Raw genomic sequence first — 25622 nt, 5'->3', positions numbered from 1 at the left:
GTACATACTAGCTGGGTACCTTGGGTACGAATGAGGAAACGTTCCTGAGTCCCGTCGCCCAGTGGGCCGTCTGCCGGAGGTTCCGTGGGGAAAGATGTACAGAAAGAAAGATTTGCTTGCAGTGCCTCGTGCCGTCCTTGCTCGTACAACAAATACCTTAGACAAGGTACCTAGCAACGGAGATGGAACATGTACACTGATATGCACTGTAGGTACTGCAGCAATACTATCTGCTATCTGCTATCCGCCATCTGCCATCTCCCACTGTCTGTGTCGAGTGTCACGAAACGTGGGTACTTCCACCCTCCCGTCGCTATCGTTTACCTCCTTACTAAGATGCCATCTACTTGCCTTAGGTACCTTAGGTACGGTACCTTACCCACCTCAGGTACCTTACCTTACCCAAGGTACCTACAGTACAGTACTTCACTTGGGCACTGCGGGCCAAAAGAATCAGCAGGTATTATTATGGGAGTCTAGTAGTACCTCAAATTCACACCGTTATCACAATTTACCTCAGGCGCCGAAGTACATCATCCATACTGTATACTGTACCTTAGGTAGGCACACGTAGGTACTATAGCAAGGATTATTATCTAATCTGCATCGCGTCGCGTGCTCCTGGAATCTGAACATCGAACATCACAGCATCAGAGTCAAAAAGTCGACCGGATCCCTCAGTCAAGCCCCCATCCTATCCATTCACAAAGATCCCCTTCCTCACCAGCCATCATGTCCTCCTCCACAACCCCACAAGCGGGCAGCAGTATTAAGCGCTCTACATCTGGCAGTCGCAGACCCATTTCGCGACCAACAACTCCCCTACGCCCCTCCTCGCGCTCCTCTCTGCGCGAGTCGGGCAAGGCCAGCGTAGGAGGCGCATGCGATGTCCCTCTTGAAGCTTTTGAGCCCTCTTTTGCGGAGTTATCTGACTCAATGGCGGATCTGGAGGCGAACTTCATGCACCTGCAATTGATGCATGAGAGTTTGGCTAGATTCAGCGAGAATTTTGCGAGTTTTCTATACGGGTTGAATATGAATGCTTTTTGCGTGGACTTCCCGGAGGTAAGTAGTCCTGTCTACTCACAGGTCCCACTGACCGAGAATTAGGCGCCAATTCCTGATTCTTTCCGGAGAGCGAGAGAACAAGAGGAGCAATTGGGCAAGTCTAATATTCCCAGGCAGCTGGAATTGTGCTCATACCTACCTACAGGCCGATCAACAAATTCGGATAGGTTTCACGGCGAGATTGATGGAGAGACAACATTCTTGTAAGCTGAATCAGGATCCACATAGTCTTATTTCTTATGGCTAATATTTGTAGGACAACGGATACATCCTTCGTTGACAATCCTCCCGCCTCCTCAAAAGCGACTCCAAAGTTTGCGACACCTGCTCCAGCTTCGCGCATCGCAAGTCGCGGTGGGATTGCGCCAGCAGGAAGAGGAGGAGCGGCTCGTGGTGGGCTCCGAGGTACTCGTGCTAGCGGTCTCGCAAGAGCAAGAGGCCGTGGTGTAAGGTAGTGAAGATACCCCCAGTAACTCATCTGTCTTCCCGCAATGATGGCAAGATTCGGCAGCTATTCAACCATTTGGGCAGGAAAATCCGTGTGGAGGATTGCCGTGAGATTTCAAGTTGCCACTCCATCATTCATCTCCACTTCCACATCCTCTGTAGTGTCCTTGGCCGCCTGTCGAGGCCCATTATCCGTCCTCAACCCAATCGCTGCCTCGGCTTCCTTCTGTGTATAGGGTTCATCCTTCAACGCTTTGACTCTATTGCGATTGTCAGTTGACATGGCCTACCATTTAACCATTCTCATCTGACCTTCTCTTGTGCGTGCTGCCTTTCCGGTGGCCAACCAGACTATACTCGCTCTCGAACCATTTTGCACATTCGATACAGTAAAACTGCCCAAGGCCCGGAAGATCCTCCGCTGCCTTCGTGCTCTTGTGTTGCTCGAGATGCTTGGGGGAGCGAAGATCTGCTGCGATTTGGTCGAGATCTCTGGGTAAAGGTTAGCTAGCCGACAAGGATCCACGGCAGGGAACGCGCCTTGTTCTCCTCCGGGTCTTCGTCCTAGTTGACTTCTGGGGGATACCCATTATGATATTGTGGTTGGGGGGAGTACGGTAGAGTATCGCTGTCTGGAGCTGCTGCGGCTCAGTCGACACCGTGGACAGGCTCCGTAGGAATGGATGGCCGACTAGAGGAGGCTGCTGCGGATTTCGCTGCGTTGCCGAAACGAAAAAAAAGAGGCAAAAAGGTCGGCAATAGGGAAGGGGACTGGCCAATGGGGGGCGCGCATGACTTCTGCACCCTTGCGGCTCGCCGGTTCTCCCCTTCTCCCTGCGCCAGCATCTTCCGGCCTGGCGGGCAGATGTGTCGATTACAAGCAATGCACAGATGAACGGGGCAATTCCCGGAACAATAATTAAAAAAATAAAAATAACCCTCCAGGTAATAAACAAATAAAAAGAATACAAGAGCACATAACCTCGGCACGAGAAAGGCGTGAAGTCTGCGGCCAATACGGAATTCCATCTTTGCCTTGACATCATTGTCGGACAAATCAGTCGTTCGTCATTGGCTGCTTGGAGCTTGGAGCTTTGCTTGCAGTTGCGGCGCCCGTGAACCGCCAACCGAACGTCTCTCTGATAAGCTCGGCTCATCTCGTCTTCCTCTCTTTCTTTCCTCTTTTCTCATCATCAACAATCCTCATCCACCACTCCTCTCCTTCCCACCATGTTGTCGTCTCGACAATTACTCCGTGCAGCTCCACGGCGGGCAGCCGCCCAGATGGGCGTGCGCCGTATGGCTACTGTGGGAGACTCTCCTCTCGACAGGCAAGTGAGGCAGAACAACCACGAGAAAAACAACTTCATCAACTACAAGAAGATGTCTGAGAACCTGGCAATTGTCCGCCAGAGACTCAACCGTCCCTTGACATATGCTGAGAAGATTCTCTACTCGCATCTGGACGACCCTCACGGCCAGGAGATCGAGCGTGGTGTCTCATACCTCAAGCTCCGTCCCGACCGTGTTGCTTGTCAGGATGCCACGGCTCAGATGGCCATTCTTCAGTTCATGTCTGCTGGCATGCCTTCTGTCGCCAACCCAACCACCGTCCACTGTGATCATTTGATTGAGGCACAGACCGGTGGCGCCAAGGATCTTACCAGGGCTATCGACATCAACAAGGAAGTCTACGATTTCCTCTCTACATCTTGCGCCAAGTACAACATTGGATTCTGGAGGCCTGGTTCTGGTATCATCCACCAAATCCTTCTCGAGAACTACGCTTTCCCCGGTGGTCTTCTGATCGGTACCGACTCTCACACCCCCAATGCCGGTGGTCTTGGAATGTGCGCCATTGGTGTTGGTGGCGCTGATGCGGTGGACGTCATGGCCAACCTTCCCTGGGAGTTGAAGGCACCAAAGATGATCGGTGTCAAGCTTACTGGTGAACTGTCTGGCTGGACTTCTCCAAAGGGTAAGAGCCCATTTGTTGTTTTTCGTCATCAGCACTAACTGTCAATGTAGATATTATTCTTAAGGTAGCTGGAATTCTGACCGTCAAGGGTGGAACCGGTGCCATTGTCGAGTACCACGGCCCAGGTACTGAGACCATTTCTGCAACTGGTATGGGCACTATCTGTAACATGGGTGCCGAAATTGGTGCCACTACATCTCTTTTCCCTTTCAACGACCGTATGTACGACTACTTGGCAGCCACCAAGCGCTCTGAGATCGGAGACTTCGCACGATCATATGCCAAGGAGCTTCGACAAGATGAAGGTGCCGAATACGATCAACTAATTGAGATCAACCTCTCTGAACTCGAGCCCCACATCAACGGTCCCTTCACTCCCGATCTCGCCACCCCCATCTCCAAGTTCAGCGAGGCTGTCAAGGCCAACGGCTGGCCCGAGGAGCTGAAGGTCGGTCTTATTGGTTCTTGCACAAACTCTTCGTATGAGGACATGTCCCGCGCTGCTTCCATCGCCCGTGATGCTCTTAACCACGGCATCAAGGCCAAGTCTCTGTTCACTGTCACCCCAGGTTCCGAGCAAATTCGTGCCACCATCGAACGTGACGGTCAATTGAAGACCCTCGAAGAGTTCGGAGGCATGGTTCTTGCTAACGCATGCGGTCCCTGCATTGGTCAATGGGATCGTAAGGATGTCAAGAAGGGTGAGGCCAACTCCATCATCTCGTCCTACAACCGTAACTTCACTGGACGTAACGATGCCAACCCTGCTACCCACTCCTTCGTCACCTCCCCGGATCTCGTCGTCGCTATGACCATCGCTGGTTCCCTCCACTTCAACCCTCTGACTGACAAGCTCAAGGACAAGGATGGAAACGAATTCCTTCTGTCTCCACCAACAGGAGCTGGTCTGCCAGAGAGAGGATATGACCCCGGACAGGACACCTACCAAGCACCCCCGGAGGAGCGTGCTAACGTCTCCGTTGCTGTCTCACCAACCAGTGACCGCCTTCAGCTTTTGGAGCCCTTCAAGCCTTGGGATGGAAAGGATGCATTGGGCATTCCTATTCTTATCAAGGCCAAGGGTAAGACCACCACCGACCACATCTCTATGGCTGGCCCATGGCTCAAGTACCGTGGACACTTGGACAACATCTCTAACAACATGTTGATTGGCGCTATCAACTCCGAGAACGGTGAGGCCAACAAGGTCAAGAACTGCACCACTGGAGAGTACGGCCCTGTCCCAGCCACTGCTAGAGACTACAAGAAGAAGGGTATCCCGTGGGTTGTCATTGGTGACTGGAACTACGGAGAGGGAAGCTCAAGAGAACATGCCGCTCTGGAACCCAGACATCTTGGTGGTCTCGCGATCATCACCCGAAGCTTTGCCCGTATCCACGAGACTAACTTGAAGAAGCAAGGCATGCTTCCTCTGACTTTCATCAACCCAGAAGACTACGACAAGATTCAGCCCGAGGACAAGGTTGACTTGATGTGCACTGAACTGGCAGTTGGCAAGCCAATGACCCTGAGAGTGCACCCCAAGAGCGGCGGAGAGCCTTTTGATATCAAGCTGGCGCACACATACAACGAGCCACAAATTGAGTGGTTCAAGAACGGAAGTGCCCTTAACACCATGGCCAAGGCACATGCTTAAGGGGTGTAATTAGAAGTTGGGGGTGTTGGGTTTCTTTAGCTGTAAATTCAATGTTCTTTCCATGTCTGTGCCCACCGAGCGTTGTGCAATTATATGGGTGTCTCTGTGTCTGTGTCAGGGTTAGATCGCATATACTACTGCTTCCAATGGATGAATGTGTCAAGGTGCTAATTCCAATGGCTAAATCGTGTCAGCCTTGCCATTTCAGCCTCCAATTATTCTCTCGAACTTTTGACTGGATTCATTAAGCGAATACTAGGTAGGTATGGGCCCGTACTCCCTGGGTAGACACTGTACCGTACCTAGCTTCACGAATAACTTTCTCGGACTCGGTACTGTAACTCCTTTGCTTGTCGCGTTCACCCAGCACGATTCTTCCCTTGACAACAATGTTGCGAGACGACTCTGCGACCGAATAAAGTACAGAAAGAGCGCTTGTATCCCGCTTATTTCTACGTTGTGTGGCTTAACCTACCTCTAACGATCCCCTATCCACCGTACCTCCGCAGCTGTCGACGTTCCTCCTTCAGAATGGCTCCAAGTCTACCGCAGTTTTCTGCGGCTCGAATGCGATCGTACATTTTCCGGCTCCCTTTGTTCACTCGCGCCATTATATTCGTCATAGTAGCTTTATGGCTTCTTAGTATACAGTCAGTCTGGGATGTGCAGCAATGGGGGGCTTTAATACCGATGGAAATTGGTCTAAACACCAGTTAGTACTTTACTTCTTGCAGCATTTCTACGCCTCTATGAGAATATATGGCTGACGCCCTTGAGCTTTCCAGTGTATCGAACGAATACTTTCCCCCTGGTTCATGCCGGCTTCTTCCACGCATTCATGAATATTATTGCTTTGACCCCGTTATTGGAAAGATTCGAGGCAGAATACGGAACCTTGACTACTTTGGCCCTGTTCCTCGGTCGTAAGTGTCATCCAATGGCTGAAAAAGACTGGTACCTGGCTGGCAGAGAGACTGACGCGAATTCCAGCTTTATCCACTATCCCGGCCCTGTTATATACATTTGTTGAGAGGGGCATCTTACACATGAACACGACAGTCCTCGGTGCCAGGTACGAACTACATTTATTATTTCTTAAGGGATATCACATGGAAATGATGCAATTCTGACCGGTGGATTAGCATTTGGGTGTTCACCCTGCTTGCGATGGAGGCCGTCAAGACATACAAATCAAACCCGTATTTCATGCTTGGTGATAATAAAATACCCACCTGGACAACGCCTCTTATACTGGTACTATTTGTTTCATTCCTGATCCCGAATACCAGCTTTCTCGGCCATGTCTGTGGACTCCTTTTTGGTTATGGATGTAAGTTGCCTTTCGGAGAGTAGTGGACAAAGGGGCTGACCACACCAGGGGCGCTCGGGTATCTCAAGTTTCTCGCACCACCAGAGAAGATTCTTAGGTGGATTGAAGGCAAGATGAATCTATTAGGAAGGCTGCCGCACTATGTGTCTGTTGACCAAAAAACATATGGGCGGTTTGGGGTACTTCCCAGCAATACCCCAACCCTGTCAGGGGCAGTGGAAAGTCCGATTGCCATGAGCTATGTTGGGAGCTCGCAACGATTAGGACCATGAAAATTGACGATATTCCGGGGATTGAATCATGTCATTTCTCCTGTACAAAATCTTGCATGAATAGGCGTTTGGGACTCTTCGGGTGGAGTGAGGGGCCATTCGATCATGGCCCTAGAATGAGGTGGAATACGAATTTTGTTCCTCGATTGTAAAATGTTAATAGTTATTTATTTTTAATATTATGCTTCTAATGTTGTCCTTCCAATCCGCTTTTTCGACAGACTCAGTCACTCAGGGACGCGACGAAGTCGCCTCGGTTACTTCTCTGATAAACATTGATAACCTCGCGCTTCACAGCAGTACTTGAAAATGCTGAGACCACGAAACCACCTTTAGTTACCTCCGCCATGGCAAGCCTGTTATGTAAGTTTATACCCAGCAAACACTGCTCGGATTCTGATCTATTTCTGCAGCTTCAGGAGTTCTCCTCCGGCGCAATCCGCACATCCTCAAATTACCCCCATACCTGTCCTTTCTTTGCGTATTGATCGGGGTTGCATGGCTTCTAGTCTTGCCCTTGGACAACTACTCACGAAATACATACATCTCCGAAAACGCCCTTCTGCCAGGTCAGGTCCATACGTATTTTGCCGGAAGCGACCAGAATGTGTTCAGAGGTTACAAGCGCGAGATTGATGCATTGGAAGATAAGCCTAATATTGAGTATGTGAGATGGCTGTTTGGGACCGAGAGAGGCTGATGAGTGGCATAGAGTGAATGATAAATTGGAGGAAATTCTCAAAGCTTCCGGTTTAAAGGTTGCACGACAGAGCTACGAGTATAAATCTGCGGGCCAGACATACACGGGGGAGAATATATATGCTATTCTCCATGCACCGAGAGGAGACGCCACGGAAGCCATTGTGCTTGTTGCTGCCTGGAAGAATATGGAGGGGAAACTTAACCGTAGCGGGATACCTCTTATTCTGACTCTGGCACGGTACTTCAAACGTATGGGGCCCTTTCCTCCAGGGATGTGCAGGACTAATATAAGACAGGTTGGTCTTTATGGTCTAAAGACATTATTTTCTTGGTGACAGCGGATAGCACAGCGGGGCCGCAGGCCTGGGTTGATGCATACCATGATACTCACCAATCTCCTGCCATCGATTCGTTGCCCCTTAAGAGCGGAGCCTTACAAGGTGCGATCGTCATTGATTATCCGTTCGATCATCGATTCCATTCTCTCCACATTGCCTACGACGGTATCAATGGCCAGCTTCCGAACTTGGATCTTCTCAATACCGTAGTATCTATTGCGAGCGGTCAGATGGGTATCGGAGTCTCTCTACAACAGATGTGGCAGCATTCAGATAGCTACCAGGACAGACTACAAACGATGCTTCGAGGTATGATGAACCAAGGTTTAGGACATGCCTCAGGGCCACATAGTAGCTTTATCCCATATCACGTTGACGCTATAACTCTGCAGCCATTCGGCGACGGTTGGCAAGACGAGATGGCGATGGGGAGGGTCATTGAAAGCACTTTTCGAAGTCTGAATAACCTGCTTGAGCATCTACACCAGAGCTTCTTCTTCTACTTGCTTATGCAGGCAAACCGCTTTGTTAGCATTGGGACTTATCTTCCCAGCGCTATGCTAGTAGCTGTCAATTTCACCATCATGGCTATCTTTTTGTGGGTGAAGAGTGGCTACCCCCAATCAACTAATTCGAAGACACCTTCCACGGTTGAGGCTGAGGAGAAAACCTCGCAATTAAACTCAAGTCAAAAAGGGAATGCAAAAGTCATTACTGCCGAGGAAAGCTCGGCTGTAAGGGAGAGAGAACTCCTTCTCCCCCTGGCAGTTGTAGCTGGGTCTCAGTTCCTCGGCGTACTGCCTCTCTATATCTTCAACCACACCCCTCAAAATGTAGGTCTCTCTTAAAACCGCTATCCATCTGTGAAAGCTAACATCTCCAGATGCTCACACCAGTGTTCGTATCTTTCGCAGTGGCTAACAATGCACTGCCATACATCCTCTCTCGCACCCTAACACATCTCTTCAACCCCACAACCCAGCAGTATCAACTCATAAAATCCTTCTCGCTCCTCCTCCTGGGGCTCTTTCTCTCCTCCCTCGCAACCCTCAATTTCTCCTTAGCATTCCTAGTCGGCCTTCTTGCCACACCTCTTACCTACATATACCCCACATCCTCAACCTCCGCCCTAAGCTATGTTCTCAAAGCAGTCCTCGCGCTAGTGCTAAGTGTGATCGCACCTACAGCGGTGCTGGTTGCAGCTAGCTGGTCCTGGGGATTGAGTATAGAAAAGGTGCTGACCCAGGCAGCCTACGGGTGGGATGTCTGGGGTATGAATACGCAAGTTGTGGTGTGGTGTGTTTGGTGGCCTGCTTGGATTGTCGGGGGGGTTTTACTGTTTGGGAGGCCACGTGAAGAGACTACGAAATTGAATGAGCGTGGGCAAGAAAGCAAAGCTGTAATTTAGGATGTATAAATAGCGAGTTTAAAGCAAGAGGTCTCCTTGAGTAAACCCATGTAAGAGGAGTAAACCACTTCCAAATTTTTGCAACGTTGGTAGATTAGAGAACAGCCTGATGGGCTCTCAGAGCTACGGCGGAGTCAAAACGCAGAACGAGAACGAGCTCTCGAACGATGCCCATTTCGAGAACTTCACTGGACATAACTCGATTTTTCAATCACTTAACCATCCTGATAGCCCGCAAGTCTGAAGCTGTCAAACTTAGAAGACAGACAAGGAAGGTTCACGATCTTCGCTCTCGGATCCGAACATTTCTCATATTATTGCCCTGAAACCAGCACATGCAGAGTATCTCTGTCGGTTTCTCATGCTCTCAGAGATCTATAATACATCCCATTTCGCATCTTTATCAAGCCAGACGCCATGCCAAGTTAAATTATGCCGCCCAAACATCCTGACCCTTCGACTCAATCCAGTGACCCAGCGAGTTGACACTTGAATCCCATTCCTGCAACCTTAAACGCATGTTGTCGATCTGCTTCATGTCTAAAACCTTGGGCTGTACCCAGTTGATTCTCGCAATCTCATCGACCTGGTCAATGCTTCCCCTCAACAATTCTAAGCTCAACGCCTTCATAATCAAATGCTCAATCTCGTCAGGTCTGACCTTAGTCTCTTCGGCGATGGTGCGGAAAGACATGGCGCGGTCATGGGGAGGTCTTCGGAATACCGCCTCGGTAAGGGCAGCGAGGTAGATCTTTTGTCTCAAGCCTTCTCGATGTTCTGCAAGGAGTGGGTTCGAGGAAATGTGGCCAGCGAGAACGTCGTATGCAGCCAAGTCTCCACGGTTAAAGGCGAAAAGAAGATCACGCAGCCATGCATCCTCATTCACAAGAGAATCCAAGATGGGGTGTAGCAGTAGTTCTCCGAAATTGTATATCGTATCTGAAACCAAAGCTGCGATGCTAAGGTCATAAGCGCGACTCTTCCGTTCAGCAGGAGTCAAATCGTTCAGGTCGATGCACGCTAGGTAGAGAAGTGCATTTTTGTAATAGGAAGCGAATTCAAGTTTGGACTATTGCCGTTAGTAGAGTCCTGGTGCTATTGCATGGGGACGAACCTGATAGTATTCTGCGTTCACCCGGTAGAATGCAGCGTGTACGATAGTCTCAACAGAGTCAAACCTATCCAAAATCTTCTCTGACTTGTCTAATTCAACGCGCGCGCCCTCCAGATCCTTTAACTCCAGCTTTACCGTAGCTACTGCAACAGTGGCGTAGACATAGGCATCTTGTGAATTGGGGTTGTTGACTTTGCTTGCCACAGAGGTGAGGAAAGACAGCCGCTCTTGACTGTCTATTACAGGGTCAGCAATAGTATAACAGCGGTAGGAGATAGTATTACCTCTGCATTGCGTAGCGGCACTCAAGGCAAGAGTGACAAGCTTCAGCTGGTTGATCTTATCTGCGAAGGTAAGAATGAAGGTCTTGTAGAGCGGTAATCGCTGGCCGGCGCTCTCTCTATGGTTGAAGAACTCTATCAAGGTATCTGTCAACTGGTGCCACAGCTTCCGCTCCCAGAGGTCCTCGAATGAGATGAAGAAGTGTTGCAAGTCTGCGGGCGCTGCATCCCGTTGCTCTGCAAGGAAGTCGGGGATCGTGTCGATATTCATGGCGGGTCGTATTGTGCTGAAAGCCCAGAGGATGGTTCTATGGAGCTGGCCGCCCTGGATACCCGGGCAAAGATCAGACGGGGAAGAAGCAGGTTGGGACAAGAACAAAAGCCGCGGAGGTTGGATTTTGTGTTGATGCAGTTGAAGATTCGCGGCTCGCGGTTTACCTGGGGCTGGAGCTGAGTTGCTGCATTCGCTAGCATCGCTTGCACTACCGCCGTGACATGGGTCGGCCAAACGACCTCGATTGCTACTTACTTTAAAAGCACCACTACATTATCGCAGCTTCACCCTGCTCTTCCACCCCCTCAATTGAAGACGAGTCGAGCCGCAGCCATGCAGAAGGCTTGCAGTCCGTCGAGTATGATCAGTCTCCGGGCTGCTATGCGGACGGGCCGCAGCAATCCCCCTCTGAGGAACATCTCGGATATCGCGATCACCCGCACTGGGAAGCCCATCATCCGGACGCAAGGTGGAAGGTCAGTGATGCGGATGATCCAATTGAGCTACTGCTAACTTGTTCTCTGACAGATCTTCTCTTGGAGGTGATTCATGGCCGTTCCGCGAACCGCGACAAGCGACTGATCGAAACTAGGACATACCGTAACGGTCTTCGGAGCAACTGGGTTTCTGGGACGTTATATTGTCAACAGACTTGGTAAGGTCTCTCGGGCTGTATTTGGGTGACAATTGGACTGACTGCATGGGGATGGAATAGCTAGCCAAGGATGTACGGTCATTGTGCCATTCCGGGAGGAAATGGCAAAGCGACATCTGAAGGTCTCTGGAGACTTAGGGAGAGTGATATTCATGGTACGAGGAGACAACGCGACTCGAGGGAATTCTGCTGATTTCCCAATTAGGAATATGACCTTAGGAACACCCAATCCCTCGAAGAGAGCGTGAGACATTCCGACGTTGTATACAACCTCGTCGGGCGCATGTACCCCACCAAGTACGTGTCGATGGGCCAAGCATATCGGGCAAGATGCTGACGGCTCTAGGAACTTTGATCTTGAGGATGTTCATGTGGAAGGAGCCGAACGTATCGCAGAGGCTGTTGCAAAGTACGACGTTGATCGATTCATCCATGTCTCCTCGTACAACGCAGACCTGAACTCTCCGTCGGAGTTCTTCCGAACAAAGGTTGGCACCTTTCCATAAATGCCGGAACAAATTACTGAGCTATGAAACAGGCACAAGGTGAAGCTGTGGTTCGCAGCATTTTCCCGGAGACAACGATTGTGAGACCAGCACCTCTGTTTGGATTCGAGGACCGGCTGCTACATCGTCTGGCTGGCGTAACGAACATTTTTACCTCTAACTGGATGCAAGAGCGTTACTGGCCAGTTCACGTAAGTAACGAATGCATGGTATATCGTATTTCCTTGCTAACCATTGTAGGCGATCGACGTCGGAGAGGCACTGGAAAAGATGCTCCAAGACGACAATACCGCCTCTCAAACCTTCGAGCTCTACGGTCCCAAGAACTACTCCACCGCAGAGATCGCTGAATTGGTGGATAAGGAAATTGTCAAGCACCGCCGTCACATTAACCTCCCCAAAGTGATCCTCAAGCCAGCTGCCTACTTATTGAACAGGGCCCTTTGGTGGCCAGTGCTCTCCGCCGATGAGATCGAACGGGAATTCATTGACCAGAAGATTGACCCCACAGCCAAGACCTTCAAGGATCTTGGAATGGAACCGGCGGAGCTCAGCGACCTGACATTCCACTACTTGGTAAGTCGTTCTTCCCTCTGATTAGCCTCGCTGTGTCTAACACCTGTCTAGCAAGCATACCGAAGTGCAGCATTCTACGATCTACCTCCGGCAACCGAGCGCGAGAAGAGGGAAGAGAAGAAGTACTTGCACGTTATTGACGACCAGTAAACGGCAGTCTAGAGAATGTATCCAGGTAGTTAGTTGGAATTGTACATATGTCAAAACTTTTTTTTTTGTCCACGGAGGTCAATCCAATCTTCTTGTATTGTGTTTTGGAATCAGATATTGAAATCGTGTATCGGCACGTGACATTCTCAATCTTTAACAACTCGACCTTAAGTAATTGGAAGTCTTGAGGTAGAATAACACATTCTGACACCGGATTCTTACTTCGATGCCTTTTCCATTCCTTTCGTAGCATCCCTTCTCCTTGGATCCCCAGGGCATACATATTCCACGTCCTTCCCAAACCTACCTTTACCTAACCCCACCACACACCAACCAAAAATCCCTTCATCCACCCCACCACCCCTCCCCCTGCAATCACCCTCACGATGGCCGCCGCTGGCGCTGACGATGACGATGACAAGCCGTAAAGAGCTCCCCCTCCCCATCTGCTCCCCAGACCTAGACTAACAACAGCACGCAAAAGCGTCCTCTCCGGGGCGGCGCTCGCAGCGCTCCAAGAGTTCTACGCGGATCGCGAGGCGAGAGCGCAGCAGTTTGAAGAGCTGAGGGAAGCGGCTGAGAAGAGGGAGGAGAAGAAGGTGTGGAGTATGGAACTGTTTGCGGAGGATTGGAATGAGAGTCAGTTTTGGGTATGTTTTTTTCTTTTCTTCTTTTTTGGTTGGTTGGTTGGTTGGTTGGTTCTTGAAGAAGGCTGATGAGAAGATCGAATAGTATTCAGATGAGACGGCTACTGCACTGGCACGGGAACTTCTGAGGGATGCGGGCCCAGGATCAACGATCGTGGTGGTGTCAGCGCCGAGTGTGTTTATCCAGTTGAAGAATCTCTTGGTATGTTCATTTCATTTCATCTCATCTCATCTCTCTATTCTCCCCCCCCCTCCCCCTAAAAGAATCCAGAAAAGACAAGCACCACATACCTATCCACCTACCCAGCTCCCCAACCTCAAACTCAAACATCTAACTAACACCTACCTACCTACATAGGCATCAAGCACCAACAGCCCCAAGATCATTCTTCTCGAATACGACAAGCGGTTCGCCATCTTTCCCGAGTTCATCTTTTACGATTTCAAAGCCCCTTTGAACCTTCCCCGTTCGTGTTCACCCCCCCCCCCCCCCTTCCTCTATTCCTCCCCTGGTGACTTATCCCCCTCTCTATATCTACCTAGCTGCTAACGTATATTTATTGTGCGGGGAAATAGAGAGTTTAAAGGGTTGTGCTGATCGGATAATTTGTGATCCGCCGTTTTTGAGTGAGGATTGTCAGACGAAAGGTATCTTATCTCCCCTCCCCCCCCTCCCCGGGGCACTTCCCCCCCCTTCCCTTTTCTCTTTATTTCAATATCATATGGTTCGGTGATCCGTGGCACAAGTTTCTTCATGTATTGATGCATTTTCATCCTATTTTTATCTTTCCATCTATACACCCAGCCTCTCCTCCCAAAGCCTGCCTGACTGACTAACCCCCTCCTCCTAGCCGCATTAACAGTACGCTGGCTCTCCAAGACCTGGGAGCGCTCTTCCGCACAGCGCCTGATCGTATGTACAGGCGAGCGCATGGAGACGCTAGTACACACGCTATACCGCGGGCCAGGTATCGAGACGACTACGTTTGAGCCGCGCCATGCTAAGGGGCTCAGTAATGAGTTTTTCTGCTATGCGAATTTTGAGAGTGAGTTGTGGGGATGGAGAAGGAAGGATGGGGCGGAGTGAGCTTGTGGATAGGGTGGTGTCATGGGATGGGATGGGATGGCAAGGGGTGAGTGAGAGAGAGAGAGAGAGAGAGAGAGCTTGAATGAAGGAAGCTTGGGTATAGGTTGTATGGACGTAAGCAGTTACAGGTTACATACATACAGTACAGACATGTATGTACGTATGGTGCAGAGGAAAAATCAAACAAAAACGCCTAGAATCCGAATCCGAATCCGAAAACCCCACCCCAGAATGCTATGCTTTTGTACAACACCGCCGCTATGCCAAAGACTGGATGACGTAGAAGAGGAGAAAGGCTTGCTCGTTGAGCACCTGCGATTTGGAGGCGAGCGTGACGTTGTGATCGTTGAATTTGAACCACTGGTACTATGTAAGCCTGATATGCCAAATCGTTCAGGGGGAGCGGGAGGAGCATACCTGATTCCCGACGCGTGAATAGGAGACGTAGTGGCCTACGGGGAAAGTCAGTATAATTCTACTACTCGACCAATTCTTCGTATCTCACCCGTTTCGAGATTGCCCACGTGTACGACGACGCTCTGGAGATCGTACGTGCAGGAGCGGGCCAGTTCGAAGTTCTGCCGCGTGTCGTGACTCCTGGCGCGATTGGTGTAGGGCAGCATCTCGAGTTTCAGGGGAAAGGAGACCTTGGTATCGATCTTGGAGGCGAGGCCGTTGTTCTGTTGCTTGAAACGCTGCGTGGGATTGTTAGCGGCCATCGTCCCTGATGCGGGATGCGGTAACTAACCTTGAGCTGGATGCATAGCACGTTCGGCAAGCTCTTGATGCTCAACTGCTTCTTGGCTTCGTGGGCGCTGCATCTCTCGCAGATATGCTCGCAACGCTCAGGTCTGATGTATTCCTCGTCAAGACATCGCTGCAAGCTCAGATTCGAAGCCTTGAGATTTTTCTTCTTCGAAAGGACGTCAAGTCCCAAGCTCAGATCCAGAAACGACTCAACGGATATGTTGATGTCTCCGCAGTTCTGACATGTAATGGTACTCATCAACTTGCCGTAGAACGTTTGGTGCACGATACATTTGCAGCCTGTGTCATTGGCAGTCTTCGTACGCTTCGAGGGCTGGTTCTCCTCACTATCATCAGGTCTCCCCCCACCATTGATCTCATGGAGTTCTTCCGTAAGGAACTGAAAGAACTCATGGGCGTCCTGCTCCTTGTTACTCGCCAACTCCTCGTAAGCCTTCCGCTTGGAGAGCCAGAAACTGGCAAGGATGTTGGAGGCTGAGTATCCCGTCGTCGTCTCCTGGGCGTAGAAGTCCTGGAACATGTCGTCCATGGCGCAACTCATGCAGTTTTTGTAGGCGCATTCTCCGCTCTGATGCCCATCCCCCAGGTAGAAATTCCGGAGCAGCGGGTTGTGCACCAGGCATTGGAGGATGACGTTCATGTAGCAGGTCGCCCCCATGTTATATATACCCCGGATCCCACTGGCACGGCAGGGTGCTTCTGTTGTGTTTGTCGAGATGAATCTAGGGTCCTCCTTCGAGGCATCGGTGAACAGTTCGTCGTGCTTCCGTTTACGGGCTGCGAGAGAGAGGGTTTCAGCATGTTACTCGATAGGAGGCGGGCGAGGAGAAGGGAGTAGGACTGCCTGGCATCCCACACACTCCAACTTACCAGAAAATGAACCCGTCCCAAACTTCCGCATCCTCAATTCCTCCAATGTAGGATCCCAGACAAAGTCATCACACATTTGGCAGAACAGCCCACCGGTTCGCGATTCGACGTCTGAATTGGTCAGCTAGGATCCCCACCAGTCCCGGGAGAACTCATACAGAAGCGGTGCAGGGTTTCAGACCCATGGGCGAGCCGATCCTGTGCCGTCGTCGTTGTCGTACATTGCAGACACAGGTAATTCGGTGTGAGGGTCGTGAATGGCTGATTCTTGGGTGTCTTGGACGTCTGTGGCACGATGGGGGTATTGTCAAAGATCACACGCAGGCAGTTCTTGTAGTGACTGATCGTATTTCTCATCCGGTCCACGGGCCCCGAGCTCAGGAGGAGTTGGAGATGTTCTATATGGAGGCCGTTAGGGGGAGAGAGCACAAGGCTGAGGGGCTCTTGTCGAACTTACCACAGCCAAACACGGGGACCCCGGGTTGAGGGTCCTTGACTTTGAGGAGCTTTGGTGACGCCGGCGTCACTGGTGCTGATGAAGTCATATTGATCCTCGTTTTGGAGCTCTTCCTGGAGCTCCTTTGAGCTGTCTTGCCTTCGGGGTTTGGACTGGTACGATGTACCGGATACAAGTGCTGTTTCCGGTACCTGTGTACCTCAACGAAGTTTGACGACCTCCCTTCAGATCTTAGAATGTAAAACCCATATTTCGTATGCCTTTTGTACTTTATACCTTACCGGTAGGTCGTTGAATTTTATCAGTAGACAATTGTCGGTATTTTGCTATCGTTGTCCAGGTTGGTACAGGTTATTCAGCCTGCCGAGGTTATCCCATGGACAAGGTATATCGTATATTTATAGTACTGTACAATAGGTTGCTCTCCCCCATCAATGCCTCCAACAACAAGGCTGATCGCAACAATGGCGACCCAGCTCGTCCCACTGCTTGAAATCGAGCGACTTAGCTCAAGAGTTATTCGCATTTTGGGAGGCAATCCAGGAAAGGTACTCTCCCAGATATGCCCGCCTATCTCCGCTATACTTTGCTAACAACTACCCCTCATTAGTTCACATTGCAAGGTAATCGATCAGCCTTGGGTCTCGTCACACGCGTGCCTGACATGATGGTCGCTCAGGAACGAATACATATATTGTTGGGACGGGACCACGCCGCTTACTGATTGATACGGGAGAGGGGAAGCCGTCGTGGATCTCGGCCGTACAGAAGACCCTCAAGGAGGAGAATGCTACCATTAGTGAGGCAATCTTAACGCACTGGCACCACGACCATACTGGAGGGCAGAAAGATCTGCTTGGCATCTCCCCAGAGACAAAGATACACAAGAATAGTCCAAGTGAGGGGCAGCTGAACATAACGGATGGGCAGACGTTCCAAGTGGATGGAGCTTCATTACGCGCTGTATTTTCCCCGGGACATGCTCAGGATCATATGGCATTCATTCTCGAGGAAGAAGACGCGATGTTCACTGGAGACAATGTGCTCGGGCACGGGACCGCCGTCTTCGAGGACCTTGCGACTTATCTGAACAGTTTGGAAAAGATGCGAGGAGCCTTCCGGGGTCGGGCATATCCCGGACATGGAGCAGTGATTGCAGATGGCCCAAGCAAGATTGCAGAATACATTCGGCATCGGAAGCAGCGTGAGGATCAGGTGATCCAAGTGCTGAAATCATGTAAGTCTTCGCCAGGCCGCGAGGCGGGTGAGGGCGAGGTTGATGAGTGGACGTCCATGGAAATCGTCAAGATAATCTACAAAGATGTCCCGGAAAACCTTCACCTGCCCGCTAACGGTGGCGTCATGCAAATCCTACGAAAGTTAGAGGAAGAGGATAAGGTTGTTGAAAATCCGAGGACAGAGACTTGGAGAGTAAAGAATCGTGCAGCGTTGTGATGTTGCCTATGGGATCAGTCTCCACAGATCCTGATATAGATACCCTGTGGGAGTGTTTGGAGACTTTGATAGCCGTATGAACCAGACTTACAATCCGAGGCTACCGGTCTCGCGGGTCTACGTAATGTGTAGAAACTATATGAACCACCACTTCCAGCCTGCGGCCGGGAATTTTCTTCGAGTGATTAGCAGTCTTACGCAGTGGAACTGCGGGAAAAGATTGATGTGTGCCAGTCTGCCAGATCTGTAAAAGGCGCCTTTGATCCTACAAATCAGTTCTAGATATCGAGCCCCGCAGTGTCTCGGTTCCATTGAGCCTCTTTTTGCAGCCGCTTACCAGTGGGTCCCGCATATGGGTACGACTGTTAAGTTGCAACCCTAAACAGTCTGCAGCTAAGGTACTGTATAAGCATGGCTGGGCTTGCCCCATTGACAACTGGGGACTTCGGAGAAGGCACGAGGCTGATGCTGCAGTTCCCCACGTTAAGGCTTCAAGAGCATCGTGTCTCGAGGATGTAGTAACTTAGTAATCACGGTAAGCAGAACCGCGTACGACAAGCTGGTAAGGATGTGGTTGGCTGGGTGCAGTGAAATCAACACGGATTAGAAAGCAATGCCCTACCGGTCCACGGTCTTCGTTCTGTCCCTTCCAAACTCCCTGAAAGCCAGAGGTCAACCGTGGTCTTGACTGGGTTCTCCCATCAAAAGAGCAGAAAGAGTCCTTTGCCGTGGCTTATCAAGAAAGTAAACCCTCAGACACTTACCATCACGTGTACGTAAGCATAGCTGTGGCCATAGCAAGCGTAAGGTAGGTTTGGTGTGTATACAGGCATAAAGGCTCAATGATATAGAAAGCAGGCGAGCTGCCCACACCAGTCTGACTTACAACATTGTTCATAATCATACACGCCATCGGACCGTGACGGCGAATTTCCAGAGACAGTGCCTCCTTTCCAAGCCAAACCAGCCCAGTAAGACTTTACATGGATCTCTAAGCGCTGGTTCGTACTGTGAACTATGCCAGTCCAGAGGTTTTGGCGCGTCTGATGAAGAATGGGCAAGCCCTGGAACGGCGCGTGGACGACTGGCTTTACTTGATTGCCCTTGAAAATGTAGACTCTAGGATCAAATTTCCGAGGAGGCTCTGATAATTTATAGTCACAAACACAGAAAGTCTTGATGGCCGGGTCGAGAAACCGGATAAAATGGAGGCTTGAGTGATATGCTAGGGAGATGGAATCTGCATATGACCTATATCTATAATCAAGGAGCTGCCTACTACGGTGCTCAAGCTTTCTTCGGAAACGGGAATCTGGGGCAAGGTGCGTCGATGGGATTTCCACTGGAACAGAGCAAACTGCTGGTGATGGGGAGGTAGGGAAGGCTACAAACGCATACAATACCGGCGTTACTCCAGGACAGCCTCATGAGAAGCCCGCCGTTGGACAAAGAGCCCCCACCAGTGGGTCCTGTCTGCAAGATAGAGTGTCTTCCTTTGCATCTGATGATCTGAAGCACGTTCGGGGGATATGACCTGTTTGGGACGGGAATCGAAAATGGAAAGAAATGCGCCGATGAGAGGGGAGGGTGGGAAGAGTGAGAAAAGGGGAGGAGTGGACGAGAAGGCCAACTACCATTCTCTATCTATACACATACAGACTGTATGTACAGGCTGAGGCTACTTGGCTTCCTGTTGCTGGAGTGTGTAGTAGCAAGGCATGGCTTCCAGCTCGACGTCTGTACATTGTACATGAATAGACAACGCATATGGTATGCCATGTACCGCAGTAGTTGTGTTACATGAACCACGCGCCACGCAGCGCGAGAGTGGGAGCGCGGGGAGGAGAGCGGCGGTGAAGCGAGGCGGCCTGGCAATTGCCGGATTTGGGAGGCTCTGCTGCGGCCTCGTGAGCGTGACCGGCACTGCGGCAGTGGGTGCGACACTGCGGAGTCAGGCTGCCAAGTGTACTACTGACTGCACTCGGGATGCATCGGGCTGGTCGCTGTGGTGATGGACGTGCGAGAATCAAGTGTCCACAGAATCCACGAATGCCAAGATGTAGTAGTGGATGGGGGGAGAGGTGCCGGGCTTCTGCAGTCTGGAGTCTGCAGCGGTGAGGCGACACGGCGACAGCTGATCGATGATCCCGCGGTGGTACAGAGTCCGCGGTGTGGACGTACTCCAGAGTCCAGTCGCCTGCCGGGAACTGCGCAGGCTACAGAGTATTCCGGCCTGAGGCTGAAATCCCAGATGCAAAGATAGTGCGAACGAGCGATGGGTGTGGCGCATCAAGGGCGTGATCCCACGGCAAGGCAACGAAGGGTGGCACGGGCCAACGACCGCACGGCACGCCCATAGCCGGGGAGCAGCACAAAACTCTGTCTCGACGGTGATACGCCATACGGGCATACCTCCGCTCAGGCTGCCGAGAGCACACAGCATGGGCACAGCATGGGCACAGCATGGGGTTCGTGTGCATCTATCTGCCATCCCGGCAGTGGCTTCAGCATTTATCATCGTCATGGTGCCGCCGTGCCCGCGGTGTACGTACAGACGACAACGCTTAAGACATATAGAGGTGCATATATGGAGAAAGGGAAAGAGAGGAAAGAGAGGAAAGAGGCCAAGAGAGCATAGACCATGATACTGCGAGGACTATGGAAAAGTGCAGTGGTATGCCTAGGCCCGACTATCACTCCCGTTACTACAGACAGACAGACTATAGTACAGAGGCCAAGGCCACGAAAATCCCCGACCACCAAGCCGGAGAAACGAGAGCGAGAGAGAAAGAAAAAAAGAGAAAAGCAAGCGAGGAAAGAGGAGATGATTTGCAGCAGCGGGCGGATCCATGATCCATCATGCGATCCATCATTCGATGCGCCGTGCGGAGGCCCTCATTCGTTCCCACATCCCGATCGATGATGGATGATGGATGATGGGCCCGCGCCGCACCGGGTGACGGGGAAGATACCTTTCCTCTGTACGGGTGCATATGCCATATGGGCAAAGTTGGGGTGAGGGGAAGGAGTAGTGGAAGGCTGGAGACGGCGGTGGAAGCACTGGAAGAATGAATGAGGGCATTCGGAAGGAAGGGTCCAGTCGACAGAGCTGCCCTGTACGTACAAGTCCGACCTCGAGTCCTCGACTGACCACCGACGTCGTCTGCCCGTGAATCCGTGATATCCGAGAATGCCGGGAAGGGCAAGGGGCGTGACCCATCCAGCCAATCAGGGGGAAGCATTGCGTGTGACGCCAAGACGCCACATCCCTGCGAGCCGCCCCTCTTTGCAGCAGCAGCCTGGCGCCACAGCGAGGGTTCAGCCTCGCGGGGAGCCAGGTGATCCAGGTGACCCAGGCGATCATGGTGAGAGGGAAGGATTGATCGACTGCAACTCAATCCCTCCTGTCATTATTAATCAGCACCATGATTCATTATGCGAGAGATACCTTATGTAGTCGACATGGGCCCAAGGATCAGTCGATAACTCGATAGGCCGTGCCCAGTTGACGGCGGATTCTTGCAGTCAGCAATCTATTGCAGTCTGAGCCTTGTCTCTCTCGCTCGGCCCCAAGACTTTTCGCGCGCCCCCCCCGTGCACGGCTGCAATTATTTACACGAGCGGGTAACCCTTCGGAGTATAGAGCCCAGTAGTCGTGGGTAAGTCGTGGGTAGTAGTCGTGAGTAGTCCTGCGTAGTCCCTTCAATAACCTGGAATAAAATGCTCGCCGTGCATTTAATCCGCGGACCATGGAATCGGCGAGGGCAATGAGAAGGATTTGGTTTTCCATTAGATTATGATAGGGTAATAATAGGCTGATATATGGTGGTGGGAGAAGGTTATCCTCATATATGTGCTCATAACCCGGCCGGCCACAAGAGAGCTGCGAGGCTTCCGTCATCCCGCGCGGTGGTCTCGGTCCCTTGGAAAAAAGTTGGCGCCTGCGACGGAGGAAAACCCCTACAACACCGTCCCAATGTCAACAACGGAAAGTCTCGCGGCCATCTCCCCCAAGCATCGAATCGCCGCGGGCTGGTTTCTTGCTCTCTTTTTCAAAGCCCGTCGGTCGACTCTCATCATGCCACTCATGGCGAGAGATCGGGTCACTGGGCACAACTGACTGGCTACGGGGCCAGGGGAGCTAAGGAAGGTAAAGCTGTTAGAGTTGTGGCATCGACCCGTTATTATTCTTTCTACTATTACCGTAATTGCCCCTGCAACCAGTCATATCAATTGTAATTCTGCCTTGTTGCTCCTGGCTTTTGCACCGTACAGTAGTAGCAGGACCATAATAATAATAATAATGCTGAACAACGACGGGATATGGATCTTCCTGCTATGTACACACGGCCCTGCTCGGCCACATCGGCCCAGCCAGGGCCCATGGGCCATGACGGGAGAAGCGTAGCGGGCACCCGCGGTCACTGAACTGCTGGGCCTTTTACTTCCCATGCTATAAACGTCATTTCCGCCCTCCGCTCGTCGATTTTTGCTTTTCCTCTCTCGCCCTCCCCTCCTCCTCTCCTCGTGGTTCTGCACTGGTCATGCTTTAAGAACTCCGATGACCTACGCCTCCCACCAGCTCCCCCCCCCGCCGACGACTAACCCATAGCATATTCTTGTACCTTTGCCCTACCGTACCTATACCATCACCTCCATCACCTCTCCCTCCTCGTCACCTTGCTCAGCAGCTCACCTCCCCATCCGTCATCTCTCGCTCGAGCTCTAGCTACTACTCGGCCTTGCTTGCTCTCGCTCGCTCGCACATCCTCACACTACCTATCTCCCTCTCTCTCTCTGCCTGCGAACTAGATTGCCTTCCCGTGATTACCGCCCTCCTCGATCTCTCGTTGCAAAAGTTGGAACTTGGACAACAGGCATAGACAAAGACACAAAGAACTTAAAAAGCAAGCTTCGCTATCTTCCACCTTCGCTACACTACCCTCCGTTCCCCCCAAGAGAGCTCCTTCCAGCGACGATCTATGCCCCGGATCTCCCGCCAGATCTTGACCCTCGCAGGTCTTGTCCTGCTTGGGCTTCTGCCACTTGCGAGCGCACACGGTGACGATGAGGGCGCTTCGGCCATGAACATGGATATGGGGGATTCGTCTGTCGAGAGGCCGACCATCCCATCCATATCCAACTCCACGAGCTCGGAGCCGGTGAGCTACTTCCAGTATGGCGGTCCTACCGGCTTGATGGTTGCCCACATTGCGCTCATGACCCTGGGATGGGTCTTCGTTCTTCCCGTTGGTGAGTGCGGCCCGGAGCGCTGAATCTGTCAACCGCTGCAGTGCTGATCCTTTGCTAGGCGTAATGCTCTCCATTGCGCGGTCTCGGTATACTCTCCTCGTCCAGTTTGTGTTTTTGGCGCTCAATGCAGTCGGCATCGTGCTGGCCACCATCTACAATGCCAGCACCCCGGACATGTACCCCAACAATTCCCACCACAAGCTCGGCTGGGTGTTGACGTGGGTGGTGGGCGCGCAAGTCTTCATCGGGCTTATCAGTGCATACACGGGACGTCAGGACAAGGAGCACGCCGGCTTTATCCCCGTCTCTAGCGAGGCCATGGCAGAACACCAGCGCATGCAGGATCTCGGTTTCGCAGAGACCTACCGCTTCTCCAACGACAGCGGCCAGGGCACCGAGCCGAACACAGAATCTTTGAGGAGTCACTCGATCTCCTCCACGGGCGACGAAGAGCGCCAATTGCCCGTTGCGCGCGATCGGTCTCAAGACGAGTACCTGGGCTCGGAGAAGCGAGGTCTGCTGAAGGGGAGCCGGGTGGACCAGTTCCTCAGCAACAAGATCCCGGGCTTGCTCTCCGCACGGGTCCTGCGCGTCTTCCAATTCTTTTATGATGTCGTCGATCGCTTGATCTTGATCCTTGCATTTGTGGCGGTCACGACAGGGTTCGTGACGTACGGTGGCCTATTTGTGAGTTCTCGCCCGCGCTGTTTTCTGTAATATTCGTCTAACCGGGTGCTAGATGGGCCATGAGATCTTTAGTGGTCTCGCGCATTTCATCAAGGGAGGTGTCTTCTTCTGGTACGGTATCCTGACCCTCGGACGCTGGGCGGGCTGCTTTGCTGAAATTGGCTGGGTGAGGAGATTTCCTCCGTCTTCCCCGGGTTGTGTTAACGTTCTTCCAGGCCTGGAACATCACGCCTGTTGGCGCACGAAAGGCAAACCGTTATTCAGCAGAGTTCGTCGAGAGCTTCCTCATCTTCGCTTACGGCTCGACCAATGTATTCCTGGAACATCTGGCGGCTTGGGGCTCGGCATGGAGTGCTCAGGATCTTGAGCACCTCTCCATTACTATCATGTTCATCGGGGGTGGATTGGTTAGTGAAGAATGCCTCCGACAATGAATTAATAGCTAACATTAAGCCAGTGCGGGATGTTCATCGAGTCCAACAAGATTCGGGATCTCCTCAACGCGCCACTCCAGTCGGCTGTCGAGCAATCCAATACCCCGTATCAGTCAGAAGAGCAGGATACCCTGGAACCACCTAAGAGTTACCGGTTTTCTATGAACCCCATCCCTGCCCTGGTCGTCCTCCTGTTGGGGATGATGATGAGCTCCCATCACCAGGCATCCATGGTTTCCACTATGGTGCACAAGCAATGGGGTACGCTGCTGGTTGGAGCGGCCTTTGCGCGCGCGGCCACCTATGTCATCTTCTACCTCTCTCCACCAACCTCGATCCTGCCGGGCAGGCCGCCATCAGAGGTGATCACCTCCTTCTGTTTGATGGCAGGTGGTATGATCTTCATGGCTAGTGTAAGTTGTCTCATCCTGGCCGGAGGCTCTTCATACTAACAATCGTGACAGGCTAGAGATTGTATTACGACAATGGAGCTCTACGACCTTGATGCAATGTTTGTCTTCACGGTGTCCATGGGTCTCATTACGTTCCTGATGGCCTGGGTCCTTTTGGTCATCGCCATCAAAGGGCTAGCAGTGAGGAAGGAGAACCGGCTAGGGATGGCCTACCGCCCCATCGCATGATTGAAATGCATATGACATGACCCGACCCTGCTTGTATGTGGGTACGATGGAAATGAGGTATGCGGAAAGAAAAAAAAAAGACGGCTTTATCATTCAGTTTTACGGCGGCGGCAGCATGACACAGGCGTACTTGGGGTTCAAGATGATGATGCCCTCTCTCCGTGATGAGAGAGATTTGAAGGACTTAGTGCGGGATATAGATCTAATTTTTAATGAACAGCCGACTTGAACGTGGTTGATGTTTTGATGCGTGTGATTGATCTCTAGGTGACAAGCCTCTCATTATACAACGAGCACGGTGATTGATACTGTGTGCGTTTGATGTTGATTACTGAAACGAGTCCATATACTTCTACCCCGCCAAAGTCCCCCACCATATCCTCTCTCCACCACACCCCAAACCTCCTTCTCCCCTCCTATTCGCTCCTCAAGCCAGCGCAATCGGATCTGCACTCTTATCTATCTAGCACGAATAAGCTTGCTTTTCTTCCTTTCTTTCATCTCGTGACATAGATACATAAATACATACCGTACCTTCCATATATACATACATACATCCAAACACCG

At 51.5% G+C, this 25622-nt stretch overlaps 11 protein-coding genes across 11 annotated transcripts; 8 read left to right on the top strand and 3 right to left on the bottom strand.

Annotated features, from left to right (window-relative positions):
• Positions 1 to 499: 499 nt before the first annotated feature.
• Positions 500 to 1884, top strand: M430DRAFT_129531 (hypothetical protein). The gene is made up of 5 exons (XM_024862105.1): positions 500 to 1065; positions 1111 to 1162; positions 1214 to 1271; positions 1325 to 1775; positions 1828 to 1884. The coding sequence occupies exons 1-4, from the start codon at positions 733 to 735 to the stop codon at positions 1521 to 1523; spliced, it is 642 nt and encodes a 213-aa protein (XP_024716736.1). The 5' UTR covers positions 500 to 732; the 3' UTR covers positions 1524 to 1775; positions 1828 to 1884.
• Positions 1631 to 2105, bottom strand: M430DRAFT_23231 (hypothetical protein; the record flags this gene model as incomplete). Its single annotated transcript, XM_024864859.1, has 3 exons — positions 1631 to 1775; positions 1828 to 2007; positions 2089 to 2105. The coding sequence occupies 3 exons, from the start codon at positions 2103 to 2105 to the stop codon at positions 1631 to 1633; spliced, it is 342 nt and encodes a 113-aa protein (XP_024716735.1).
• Positions 2106 to 2745: 640 nt separating this feature from the next.
• On the top strand, positions 2746 to 5376 carry M430DRAFT_129526 (hypothetical protein; the record flags this gene model as incomplete). The annotated part of the gene is made up of 2 exons (XM_024862104.1): positions 2746 to 3493; positions 3544 to 5376. 2 exons carry the CDS (start codon positions 2746 to 2748, stop codon positions 5148 to 5150), a joined length of 2355 nt encoding a protein of 784 aa, XP_024716734.1. The 3' UTR covers positions 5151 to 5376.
• An 81-nt stretch (positions 5377 to 5457) lies between these two features.
• M430DRAFT_37677 (hypothetical protein) lies at positions 5458 to 6826 on the top strand. The gene is made up of 5 exons (XM_024867163.1): positions 5458 to 5862; positions 5936 to 6073; positions 6141 to 6222; positions 6293 to 6480; positions 6529 to 6826. Exons 1-5 carry the CDS (start codon positions 5682 to 5684, stop codon positions 6750 to 6752), a joined length of 813 nt encoding a protein of 270 aa, XP_024716733.1. The 5' UTR covers positions 5458 to 5681; the 3' UTR covers positions 6753 to 6826.
• Positions 6827 to 7049: 223 nt separating this feature from the next.
• M430DRAFT_148204 (hypothetical protein) lies at positions 7050 to 9372 on the top strand. Its single transcript, XM_024863110.1, has 5 exons — positions 7050 to 7115; positions 7166 to 7415; positions 7465 to 7703; positions 7751 to 8625; positions 8676 to 9372. Exons 1-5 carry the CDS (start codon positions 7100 to 7102, stop codon positions 9198 to 9200), a joined length of 1905 nt encoding a protein of 634 aa, XP_024716732.1. The 5' UTR covers positions 7050 to 7099; the 3' UTR covers positions 9201 to 9372.
• A 258-nt stretch (positions 9373 to 9630) lies between these two features.
• M430DRAFT_110442 (hypothetical protein) lies at positions 9631 to 10866 on the bottom strand (the record flags this gene model as incomplete). The annotated part of the gene is made up of 3 exons (XM_024861361.1): positions 9631 to 10269; positions 10315 to 10550; positions 10599 to 10866. 3 exons carry the CDS (start codon positions 10864 to 10866, stop codon positions 9631 to 9633), a joined length of 1143 nt encoding a protein of 380 aa, XP_024716731.1.
• Positions 10867 to 11250: 384 nt separating this feature from the next.
• Positions 11251 to 12756, top strand: M430DRAFT_110337 (hypothetical protein; the record flags this gene model as incomplete). The annotated part of the gene is made up of 9 exons (XM_024861352.1): positions 11251 to 11345; positions 11398 to 11411; positions 11462 to 11524; positions 11585 to 11679; positions 11730 to 11821; positions 11871 to 12012; positions 12063 to 12221; positions 12271 to 12606; positions 12658 to 12756. The coding sequence occupies 9 exons, from the start codon at positions 11251 to 11253 to the stop codon at positions 12754 to 12756; spliced, it is 1095 nt and encodes a 364-aa protein (XP_024716730.1).
• Positions 12757 to 13244: 488 nt separating this feature from the next.
• Positions 13245 to 14490, top strand: M430DRAFT_110707 (hypothetical protein; the record flags this gene model as incomplete). The annotated part of the gene is made up of 5 exons (XM_024861381.1): positions 13245 to 13406; positions 13489 to 13605; positions 13762 to 13870; positions 13980 to 14051; positions 14255 to 14490. Coding segments are annotated over 5 exons (696 nt in total), but the record flags the coding sequence as incomplete, so codon positions are not given.
• On the bottom strand, positions 14335 to 16886 carry M430DRAFT_45900 (hypothetical protein). The gene is made up of 7 exons (XM_024867803.1): positions 16586 to 16886; positions 16287 to 16526; positions 16129 to 16239; positions 15239 to 16035; positions 14996 to 15185; positions 14908 to 14942; positions 14335 to 14850 (listed from the first exon to the last, which is right to left on the bottom strand). Exons 1-7 carry the CDS (start codon positions 16671 to 16673, stop codon positions 14749 to 14751), a joined length of 1563 nt encoding a protein of 520 aa, XP_024716728.1. The 5' UTR covers positions 16674 to 16886; the 3' UTR covers positions 14335 to 14748.
• Positions 16887 to 17018: 132 nt separating this feature from the next.
• M430DRAFT_37674 (hypothetical protein) lies at positions 17019 to 18199 on the top strand. Its single transcript, XM_024867162.1, has 3 exons — positions 17019 to 17133; positions 17196 to 17208; positions 17265 to 18199. The coding sequence occupies exons 1-3, from the start codon at positions 17050 to 17052 to the stop codon at positions 18038 to 18040; spliced, it is 873 nt and encodes a 290-aa protein (XP_024716727.1). The 5' UTR covers positions 17019 to 17049; the 3' UTR covers positions 18041 to 18199.
• A 5068-nt stretch (positions 18200 to 23267) lies between these two features.
• M430DRAFT_192252 (hypothetical protein) lies at positions 23268 to 25187 on the top strand. The gene is made up of 5 exons (XM_024864037.1): positions 23268 to 23980; positions 24033 to 24146; positions 24196 to 24387; positions 24438 to 24827; positions 24879 to 25187. The coding sequence occupies exons 1-5, from the start codon at positions 23357 to 23359 to the stop codon at positions 25053 to 25055; spliced, it is 1497 nt and encodes a 498-aa protein (XP_024716726.1). The 5' UTR covers positions 23268 to 23356; the 3' UTR covers positions 25056 to 25187.
• The last annotated feature ends 435 nt before the right edge of the window (positions 25188 to 25622 follow it).

This window comes from Amorphotheca resinae (assembly GCF_003019875.1).
Source record: "Amorphotheca resinae ATCC 22711 unplaced genomic scaffold M430scaffold_14, whole genome shotgun sequence".
NCBI classification, from domain to species: domain Eukaryota; kingdom Fungi; phylum Ascomycota; class Leotiomycetes; order Helotiales; family Amorphothecaceae; genus Amorphotheca; species Amorphotheca resinae.
This window is presented reverse-complemented; position numbering and strand designations above follow the sequence as displayed.

Bases quoted from the DNA above. Each gene is read 5' to 3' on its own strand.
- M430DRAFT_129531 (XM_024862105.1), top strand. From the start codon at position 733: ATGTCCTCCTCCACAACCCCACAAGCGGGCAGCAGTATTAAGCGCTCT. The intron at 1,066-1,110 runs GTAAGTAGTCCT...ACCGAGAATTAG, and splicing joins TTTGCGTGGACTTCCCGGAG to GCGCCAATTCCTGATTCTTT. The intron at 1,163-1,213 runs GCAAGTCTAATA...ACCTACCTACAG, and splicing joins AGAACAAGAGGAGCAATTGG to GCCGATCAACAAATTCGGAT.
- M430DRAFT_37677 (XM_024867163.1), top strand. From the start codon at position 5,682: ATGGCTCCAAGTCTACCGCAGTTTTCTGCGGCTCGAATGCGATCGTAC. The intron at 6,223-6,292 runs GTACGAACTACA...CCGGTGGATTAG, and splicing joins ACGACAGTCCTCGGTGCCAG to CATTTGGGTGTTCACCCTGC. The intron at 6,481-6,528 runs GTAAGTTGCCTT...TGACCACACCAG, and splicing joins ACTCCTTTTTGGTTATGGAT to GGGCGCTCGGGTATCTCAAG.
- M430DRAFT_148204 (XM_024863110.1), top strand. The intron at 7,416-7,464 runs GTATGTGAGATG...TGAGTGGCATAG, and splicing joins GAAGATAAGCCTAATATTGA to AGTGAATGATAAATTGGAGG. The intron at 7,704-7,750 runs GTATGGGGCCCT...AATATAAGACAG, and splicing joins TCTGGCACGGTACTTCAAAC to GTTGGTCTTTATGGTCTAAA.
- M430DRAFT_45900 (XM_024867803.1), bottom strand. From the start codon at position 16,673: ATGACTTCATCAGCACCAGTGACGCCGGCGTCACCAAAGCTCCTCAAA. The intron at 16,240-16,286 runs GTATGAGTTCTC...TGACCAATTCAG, and splicing joins TGAAACCCTGCACCGCTTCT to ACGTCGAATCGCGAACCGGT. The intron at 14,851-14,907 runs GTATGCTCCTCC...ACATAGTACCAG, and splicing joins ATTCACGCGTCGGGAATCAG to TGGTTCAAATTCAACGATCA.
- M430DRAFT_37674 (XM_024867162.1), top strand. From the start codon at position 17,050: ATGGCGACCCAGCTCGTCCCACTGCTTGAAATCGAGCGACTTAGCTCA.
- M430DRAFT_192252 (XM_024864037.1), top strand. From the start codon at position 23,357: ATGCTCTCCATTGCGCGGTCTCGGTATACTCTCCTCGTCCAGTTTGTG. The intron at 24,147-24,195 runs GTGAGGAGATTT...ACGTTCTTCCAG, and splicing joins GCTTTGCTGAAATTGGCTGG to GCCTGGAACATCACGCCTGT. The intron at 24,388-24,437 runs GTTAGTGAAGAA...ACATTAAGCCAG, and splicing joins TGTTCATCGGGGGTGGATTG to TGCGGGATGTTCATCGAGTC.